The sequence below is a fragment of the Diplotaxodon limnothrissa genome, linkage group LG19 (genome assembly GCF_057381915.1).
Source record: "Diplotaxodon limnothrissa isolate DT_005_m linkage group LG19, D_limnothrissa_male_GT1.1, whole genome shotgun sequence".
In the NCBI taxonomy this organism is placed as follows: domain Eukaryota; kingdom Metazoa; phylum Chordata; class Actinopteri; order Cichliformes; family Cichlidae; genus Diplotaxodon; species Diplotaxodon limnothrissa.
The window spans coordinates 24,408,938-24,418,406 of NC_140614.1; the positions used below are offsets into that span (position 1 = coordinate 24,408,938).

At 39.4% G+C, this 9,469-nt stretch overlaps 2 protein-coding genes across 2 annotated transcripts; both read right to left on the minus strand.

The window, feature by feature from the left end:
* Nucleotides 1-2,618: 2,618 nt before the first annotated feature.
* On the minus strand, nucleotides 2,619-5,205 carry LOC146612275 (uncharacterized). Its single transcript, XM_085343183.1, has 4 exons — nucleotides 4,451-5,205; nucleotides 4,136-4,291; nucleotides 3,228-3,320; nucleotides 2,619-2,956 (listed from the first exon to the last, which is right to left on the minus strand). The coding sequence occupies exons 1-4, from the start codon at nucleotides 4,793-4,795 to the stop codon at nucleotides 2,645-2,647; spliced, it is 906 nt and encodes a 301-aa protein (XP_085199309.1). The 5' UTR covers nucleotides 4,796-5,205; the 3' UTR covers nucleotides 2,619-2,644.
* Nucleotides 5,206-6,318: 1,113 nt separating this feature from the next.
* LOC146612276 (uncharacterized) lies at nucleotides 6,319-8,904 on the minus strand. Its single transcript, XM_085342484.1, has 2 exons — nucleotides 8,614-8,904; nucleotides 6,319-8,504 (listed from the first exon to the last, which is right to left on the minus strand). The coding sequence occupies exon 2, from the start codon at nucleotides 8,494-8,496 to the stop codon at nucleotides 6,319-6,321; it is 2,178 nt and encodes a 725-aa protein (XP_085198610.1). The 5' UTR covers nucleotides 8,497-8,504; nucleotides 8,614-8,904.
* Nucleotides 8,905-9,469: the final 565 nt, after the last annotated feature.

A 9,469-nucleotide genomic window follows, 5' to 3' on the forward strand; every position in this document is an offset into this window, starting at 1 on the left:
TAATGTGCTCAACGCCTGATTGCACCACTCAAAACAGGTGCGGGAGGAGCAGCTTGAGCAGAGAGTAACACCAAGCCATCTGATAACTCCACCAGGGAACCAGATGAGGGAAACACAGACAGAAAAAAGAAAAAGCAGCCCCCAAACCAGTCCCACTGAAACAGAACAGTTGCTGTCACGCAATTGGCTGATTAGATTTTTTTTTAATGAGAATTTGATATTGAATAAAGTCGTATTCACTCCTATCAAATGGGAACGCTCTCTTATGTAATGCACAGTTATTGTTTTAAATTAGTTAGAAAAAATAAAATGTCATGATTTTTTGTCCATTGTGTGTTAAATAAAGGATTATCTTATCAGTCAGACCTACACACGTCCTCTACATGATTCGGTCTTCAAAATTATCCAAACCCGCTGCTATCAATCAGCGAGTGAGCCCTTTAACTCCTTCTTTTCTATTTTCTGCAAGAACAAAAGTACAGACCTAGATTTGCATCTACCTGTGGCACAAAAACCTCATTACCTCACAATCCAGACGCTTCATCGGCTTCTGCGAACAAAGTGAGCAGCTGCTTGAGAACAGCAGAACCTTGAGGCAGAGGCATTAAGAAGCACGTGAAGTCAATGAGAGTTTTTCTTTTCCCTGACTTGGTGTTTCCATGCTCGCTGATTCTCCCGCTGAGGGGAGTAAGTGCACAGGTAAGCTCCCTGCTTATTGGTCAAGACTGAGATGGAAGAAATTCTTGATCAGCTCTGACGCACAGGCCAATGATTTTTTTTTTTTTTATTGTGACTGTGCAAACGGAGAAGCAAACGTGGTTGTTTCTGAGCTGGCTTGCAGATACCGACTCAGGTGTCTAACGCTTCTTACGAAGATCAAATGGTGAATTCTTTCCTTGAGGTGCAAAAGTTCTCCACTTATCCTGTTTTTCCGAACTGCTTGTCTACAAAGTTTTGAATATTTCCTTGAAAATTATATTGCTAAGCAGCTTAATAAACACCACCAACAACAAAGTCACGACTCCTACATCACCTCTGAAAGCTCGCACTGCTCCAGACAGCGAAACCTTCATAAACATCAGACGTACTGAGGCACTCTTGACCCCCAAGGGAGCTTAGGGATTTAAATCTAATCTGTCCAAACACCTTACTGTCTCTTCCTGTATTTTCCTTCCTCCGCTTGCCACTTTTCACTGTTTGTTCTGTGGCAGTGCATTTGTTTATTTTTGTGATATGTATGCAAAGACTTCCTGCATACATAAACCACAAACCCTGCTGAAAAAAAACCCTACCTTTTTGTTGTCAAAAAAGTGTGTGTCTGTGTGAGCAAGCACTAGTGTGTGTCCTCGCTGGCTGGCAGTAATGCAGTAGAATTTAGGCAGAGTGAATGATCACTCTGTTTATAGGGATTTGATTGCAACCCAGAAACCAGGCCACATTCTCTGTCTGTCAGCTGCCAGCGAGCAGCCTGGCGTCAACATTTTATTCCCTGAAACTCTGCACTCAAAAAAATAATTCATTGGATGAACTTAATTTCATCTTGCCACCTATATTCCACCTAAACAAATCATGTTAAATCAATCCATCTTGATTGTGTTGTTTCAACACTAAATATGTTTGTAAGTGTAACATAATTTAAACATTAACATTCAGTTAATTTGATTTTTATTCAGTTAACATGTTTGTACCAAGTTAGTCTAATTAAATTAATTTAAATTCATGTTATATTGTTTAAACACTTTGGCACATCAAAAGTCAGTCTTGTTACATGAACTAGTAAAATATTTGTTTGTTACACCAATGTTAATCTTGTTGAATGAACAAATGTAATTTATGTCTGTAGTACTTACACCAATCATGTTTCAGTTAGTGTTTGTATTGCTTATGTAAACATTACTTTTAATTAAATTAATGAAACATACATAAATGATAACTTGCAAAACCATCTTTTATTTTGCTTGAACATTCTTAAAACAGTTGGCAGGATCCCAGTTCAGCCTAGCTTTCTCCCCTTTAACCATCTCATACCAAGACCACAGAACTTCCAGATCAAGACATGCTGACTGAAAGAAAAAATACAATACAATAACCCTAACCCTAATAATAAAAATGAAATAAGTCTGTTGAATAGTTTGCAGACAAAAAATATTATCCCCAAAGCAACTTTCGTAAAATGTAGTAAAATATGCATTGCAAACAACAATATGAATTTTAACACAATTTAAAGCTCAGACATAACATTCAACATTACTATAATATTACAACATTACTATGTTGCTTGCATACATTAGTCCTCCATTTAATCAGGCTGTATCCATTAATAGTGACTTTATGCTATTTAACGTGTGGAGAAAACATTCAATTTTGAGCATAACTGCTCCACTCAAACAATTTGTGAAAACCAGTGTGCATTTGCCTTTGTAACAATTGCCATCTGGCAAAAATCAGTGTTTACACTTAAACTGTATAAGACTTTAAGTTATGAACAAACAATCTTTGTATAATAGCCGCAGAGCAAACCACATAGTTTATATGAACATTTTATAACTTACAATTTTAAACTTTAAAACAGTAAACACATATTTGCATTGCAGAAACCTTGAAAAAAAAATATCTGGCTTGCATGAGTCCGTTTCAAGCTCATTCACCCCATTAGCTTGTTTTTTAGGAACTGTGCCTTGGATGACAACCTCTGTCCATCCAGCTTCATGATAATCTTTTGCAAGACTTCAAAAGTGCATTTGAGCTCCGGTGGGTAGCTTAGGTTCAGACAGTATATCAGTCCAAATAACAGAGCACAAGCAATTGCAATGCTCCTCAAACCAGTGAGAACCTCCACGCCTTCAATCAGGACACCGATGTTCCCTGGGTCATCTCCAGGCTCCGCACCCTCCTGATGTATGACATACACTCCCATCACAGTTTGTTCCATGGCTTCAGTGTTGGCCTCAGTGTTCTGTGACGTAAAATATAATAATACATTTGTTTGAGTCTACATATGAAAAAAATAAAGGAATTCAGCAATCAGCGTGAATATGCTGATATATTTACTAAATTCTATGTCTCTGGTTTCACACCTCAGAAATTTGACATGAAACAAAACAAGGACCAATTGCAATATCTTTTATTCACACGTGGTGTCACATTTTACCATTTCATATATCGAAATTACCCATAACTCCTGGAGCAAATTACATAACACAGAACAACTTGTGAATATAACTGACCGTATATTCCTTCACAAGTTTCTCATGGTCTTCATTCAGGTAGACACACAAGGACTTCAGGATGCATGCTCGTCTTGCATGTATTGTGTCATCCTAAGAAAAAAGGGAATCCATAATGACAATATTTAACTTTTAGGCAGCAGTTTGAAAAAGGAATACTTAGTTTGGAAGAGTCCAAAAGGCCACATGGTAAATAGACTGGTTCTTATATAGCGTTTTTCTACTCAGAGCACTCAAAGCTGCCTTTATACAACAATTCATTCACCCAATCACTTTTTCTAAACTGTTTAAATGGCCTGTATTTATATAGCACTTTACTAGTCCCTAAGGACCCCAAAGCGCTTTACATATCCAGTCATCCACCCATTCACACACACATTCACACACTGGTGATGGCAGCTACATTGTAGCCACAGCCACCCTGGGGCGCACTGACAGAGGTCGAGGCTGTCGAACACTGGCGCCACCGGGTTTAGTGCTTACTGTCTAACATTCATACACATTCACACTCCGATGAATGCATCGGTGAGCAACTTGGGGTTAGTATCTTACCCAAGGATATTTGGCATGCACACTGGAGGAGCTTGGGACCAACCCGCCAAGCTTCTGATTAGTAGCTGACCTGCTCTACCACCTGAGCTACAGCCACCTCAAAACATCTGTCTAAACCAAATCAGACACAAAATGAGGCAACACTAATGTTTTTTTGGGGTTTTTTTCCCCCATTTTGATCAAAATTAACCATACGATTTTATCAATTACTTATTAATATAAGACTGATGCTTATATAATTTGTATAAGATATGAAAACCTCTTAGGACTTTTGCCTACCATATGTATAGATATCTTTGCTCATAAAATTGCCAGATTATGGGCATAAAAAGTTCTTAAGCACAGATCTAACCCACCTTGGAGATGGCCACCATGATGTGTCTCATTTTTCTGCCAGCCACCCCACCTTTGCCTCGAAAGAGCTCCATCATGCGTGGAGTGTACAAGTCTAGCTCATAAAAGAATCTAGATAGCAGCGGTACTGTCGATATGCGCAGGAATTCCTTGTCAATCTGAAAAACATGAACAATGCACTTATAATATGCACCAGAGGAAGGACATACCAGGAATTATTAGCTGTTTTATCACTATGTTATGTCAATATTAGTGAAGCAAGAAATAACTGGTCAACCATAAACACACTCTAAAAGTTAGACATATAGGACATGCACCTCTTTCTCGGTGAACAGAGCTGGCCATCTGCTTTTAAAATCTGCAATAAAGGGCTGTCCTTGAATAACTTCTTGCCTTCTGTACGAAAAAGTCTTCTGCATTTTCATTGTCACTATATTGTCATTGTTTCTCTTCTGAACCTCTGAAAGCAGTGCAATTCTCTCTTTTTCCAGGCTGTCAGTGGTTTCTCCTTTTGGATACTGCGGACAGTAATTGACTTCTGCTCTTCTAGGCTTTTTCACATTCAATGCTGCCTTACTTTTGTCTTGGGCCTTGTTCTTTAGTGAATTTACCAACACCTCAGCACAGCCCAGGCCTCTCAGTTTGGTCCGGACATTGGCCATTTTATACTTGAGGCTAATTTTCCAACCATAACAGCCATTAAAGGATCCCTGCTCCCTCAGACAAGGATGCTGTTTGACAAGGGCTTCTGCAACTTCATTCAGGTCATTGTCAGTTGGATAGACTTTAAATTTTATTATTTCTTCAGCCAGCCTTTCTAAAAGGTGGGATTTCAGTTTTGGTGAGGGGGTCAAATGAGTTCCACCAGCAATGAACTCAGCATTGGCCTTTTCAAGTTGCAGTTCAGCCTCATAGCTGAAACGAGGGACTGTGAAGACACTTGGCCACACTGACAGTCTTGTAGACGGTGATGAACCTGACGATGAAACGGGCCTTGTATTGTCTGTGTCTGAAGAGCTTGAAAAGGAATGTGTTGGACTTCGCACTGGTTGACATGTCACTCCATCTTCTGTAAAACTTTGCATCTGCACACTATCCAAGTATACAACCTTTAAAGTTGCTTTATCATTAATTTCAGAGATCGCAGTCAGATTTACAAAATCATTTCCGAAATCAGGATCTTGATATTGAAGACGAAAATCCTGTTGCACTCCAAAATTTGTCTTTATTTCCTGACACAATTCCTCAATGGAGTCTGATATCCCAGCTGGTAAAATTAGTTTCCTGGCATCATCTTCTCCGAGAATGATCCTCAGTCTTATGGGCTGGGGCATCATGCTGACCTGGACAAATATCAAATATTTAAAAAATAAATAAAGATGTACTCATTGACTATTGTGCGAGTGTGTGTAACAAATTCTAATGTCAACGATAATTTGATGATGTCACCTTGGCCTCGAGGAATTTTTTTACTGGAGAAGTGAATAGTGCATTTTCCAGATTTGTCTTGCATTCTTCTAATTAATGACAATTCTTGCATAAGATGCTTAAAAGAAATCTACTCTCACTAAATTAAGTAGCAATTGGTCTGCAAAGTATGATGTATTATTTACTGTGCCAGGTGATATAGGGGGAAAATACTTACAAACATCACTCCTGTTTACCCTGCAAGTTAGTGTGTCTCTTCAGAGTAACCAGACGCAGGCCTCCCACTGAATAGGCAGCTAACGGGTAGTCATCGAGTAGTTCCCCATGCTCAATCAGAGACACCTCTCTCGCATGTGACATGTCAAGCTCAAAAGCTCTGAAGTGCTCTCGATACCAAGCAGAGAACTTTTTTACAAAAAAGTATATTCTGCCATGCAAAATAAAAATCTGCAGAATTTCTGCAAACTCTGGCAAACCAAATATTTGCCCATGAACAACTATCATTCCTGTGCTGTAGTTCATGCCATTGTATGACACGCTTTTTGTAATATGGACATCAGTTTCATCTGGTAATCTTTGCTTTATAGCTACTGCGATATCACTTTTCAGAACATCAATTGGTACTGATGAGCCAACATTTACCATTAAAGGTGTCTTATGGTCAGAAGAGTGCAAGTCAGAGGCAATCACGAGCTGATGTTTTTTGGCAAGTGTAACAGGTATGTTCTTAAAACAGTTTGTATGGCGAGCAATTTGTTTAAAAAAAACTATTTTTTGCCTCAAATCTCATTGTCCATTTGTGGACAAGAGGCCCAAAATGCCGAATCAGAGCAGGGTAGTGCTCCAAATAATGATGTTTAGGGAGAAGACTGTTGTTTGGAAAAAGTTCTTGGTATCTCTGGCGATGTTCACTGATTTTACACTCAAGGTAGGAAATCGACTCATCAGACTGGACAGGGGCTACAACAAGCTCCACAATGTCCTTCAGATCCAAAACAATATGCCATGCAGGTTCATCCTCTGGAACAAGTGGACCAATAATTAGAGGCAACAAACGAAGCAGAGACCAATTTTCATGTGCATTTCCACCAATATTTTTTTTTAATGAGAAAGTCTGGGGAATTGCATGAGGCCGGTTGGTTTTATCTGCCCATTTATACTCAAAATTTTGGATCAAGTTGTTAAGTTTTTCTAAGGTGAAATACTTTTTAGAGATTAAAAAAGAAAAACAATGCGCAAGCTCCACTGGTATTATGCCCTCTAGCAGATCATGTGCTACATCTGGAGGGTAGCCTGCAGTGACATGAAAATGGCTCAGATTCTTACTCAAAATACAATCTCGCTTAACTCCACAACAAGCACTTGCTGTTTCTTGTGCACGCTTCAAATGGAATTCATGAAGTTCCGGTGTTCTATGCTCAAAATCACCAGCAGTCACTGACTTTATTTCAGATTTTTTAGCTGTACAGAATCTGCATATGTATTCAGCAGAAAAACTTTCCACAAAACCTGCCAGCCCATGGGCTCCTAGGTTGTCAGCTATGACGCAGCTCACAGTTCCTTTAATACACTCGTTCAACTGACTGATGAACACACCATGTTGCTCCAAAGTTACCAGATCTCTCAAAAGTGGATCAAAGACTTTTTCAAACCCAAATGTCCTCAAATCTTCACTCTTGCAAAGGATTGCCAAATAAATGGATGAAAGGGCTGAATGAGAACCAGGTGGTAAATTGCCCAAGACCCAATATACACCACAAAGCTTGTGCTTTTTCCGTGAGGTCCCAAGAGGATTACAAACCTCAAAATCATCAATATAAAGGTTAATAGAAATTCTCAACTTCTCACCATCTAGAAAGCTATTTCTTTTATAATGCTCCCCATCTCGAAAAGATCTGTAAACCCTCTGATCACCATTCAGATTCTCTCTATTTTCTTGAGCTATTTGTTCTTCAATCACTCTATCCAGCAATTTATTGTGACTCAATATTTCCTGCAATAACTGTAATAAAGGGATGTACTGAAATGACTTCCTTTGGTCTATCGATAAAAAATACTCAACAGGCTCTACAACCCTAAAATTTTGTATGTAGTATAGTTTTCTTTTATAAGGAGTGGCAAGAGGGCCACACTTTCCCAATATTTTAGCCACAGGGTTAGAAACACATACAGAATTTGCAAGCTCTTCAATAACAGCCTGACTAATATGGAGGTTATGGCTCTTAAAAATTTCTGTAATTGTACGTTTTGTCAGAGGTACACTAGCTGAACTCAACAGAAAAACTAACTCCTCTAAGAACTCATCTAATCCTTTTGCTGGAACATGAAATATGTGTTCCAATTTCAACAATATTACTGCTAATTTCCGTTCAATTAGTTCGGGCTGATTTTCAACAGCACTATTATCACATTCTGTCACTGACTCACTTTCAAATTCACCATAGGATACATCTTCAGAACAGCTAGCCCTTACATTATCAGAGGACTCTATCACTTGAACTGGGTCCACACGTGTAACTACACTGGCTTTAAAATCTTTAAGTGTGTGTGGATGATGCTTCCTCTTTTTGTGTGTATAAAATGTATTGTAAATATTTGTCTTGAAAGGGCAACCAAGAAACACACAACTAACTGTCTCGTTACTTCGCAGATGTGTTCCAATATGGACAAAAAAATCTCTCTCAGAGAAGACGTCACTGCAGTCACATAACTCACATTTAAAAGTTACTGAACTTGAAGCTGTCTGTGTAAACTGAGATGAATGAGCTTTATAGACATGAGTGTTCAGTCCACTCCAAGTCTTAAATGTGCACGGACAATTAACATATATGCACAGATAATGTTGACCTATTCCGTAATGATGATGTAGTTTATAATGTTGAAGTAATTTGTACCTGCTGCTCTCTCTGGTAACACAATGCTTGCACTGCCACATACACGTCACTGATAAAAAATGAAATATGCATTAGAAAACGTCAAGGAGATTAAACTTCTGCATCATCCAAAAAAAATAAATAACATAATAATAATAATAAGGCAAACATGAACTTACCATGTATTGTTGAGGAGGTGCATAAGAATCTCAGAGCATGGGAATGTGGCTTTATTTTGTGATGTATTTCTGGGGAGAGAAATTAATTAAAACAAAGTTATTACTCTGACAAATTTGTGTTAATATCTACATACTGTGAAATGTGAAGACTGTTACGGTGCGTACACACCGAACGCGATAGACGCGACCAGAGCTTCAGGTTTACATGTAAAGTCAATGGAGGAGCACGATGAAGCGCGACTGGGGGTCCAGCTAAACTTCGGAAGCAGATTTGCATTGAGAAAACGCTTTTCTGCCTACTTCACATGACTGACGCCTTTGAAGCGCGAAGTAAAATACGCGCTGCAGTTTGTGTGGTGCATTTTGTGCATTCGCGCTTATCACGTCTACCGCTCGAGTTGGTAAAATCTGCGGGACAGCAGCTTCTCAAACTCGGCAAGGGACAGAAGGTGGTACAGCTGAAAGCGGCCGTCATCCAGACGGAGCTTCTGGAGCAAGTGGTGAAACTCACCAAACTGCTCACGCTTGTGGAAGACCTGATGGACCCAGGTACGGTGAGGACGTCCTTTAGGCACTGCTCTGCTCTCCACAGCAAATAGAGAAGGGAGACTCTTTCTTCAAACGCTAGATTGACAGCTGCCATTTTAATAACATACCGTCTGGCACTACTTCCTCCCAGATCTCTTCTTCATACGCGTGAAAATTGCATATAAAGCTCGACCAGTTCATGCTGGGCGCGCTTCGAGGTGCAAATGTGCACGCGATCAGCTAGGGGCGTCTATCGCGTTCGGTGTGAACGCACCGTTAGTCAGCCTAATGCAGAGCACCAGAGAAACTATAACCCGAACAAGTATCC

Bases quoted from the DNA above. Each gene is read 5' to 3' on its own strand.
- LOC146612275 (XM_085343183.1), bottom strand. From the start codon at position 4,795: ATGGCCAATGTCCGGACCAAACTGAGAGGCCTGGGCTGTGCTGAGGTG. The intron at 4,292-4,450 runs GTGCATGTCCTA...CATGTTTTTCAG, and splicing joins CTCTGTTCACCGAGAAAGAG to ATTGACAAGGAATTCCTGCG. The intron at 3,321-4,135 runs GTGGGTTAGATC...CTTTTTTCTTAG, and splicing joins TCATGGTGGCCATCTCCAAG to GATGACACAATACATGCAAG.
- LOC146612276 (XM_085342484.1), bottom strand. From the start codon at position 8,496: ATGTGGCAGTGCAAGCATTGTGTTACCAGAGAGAGCAGCAGGTACAAA.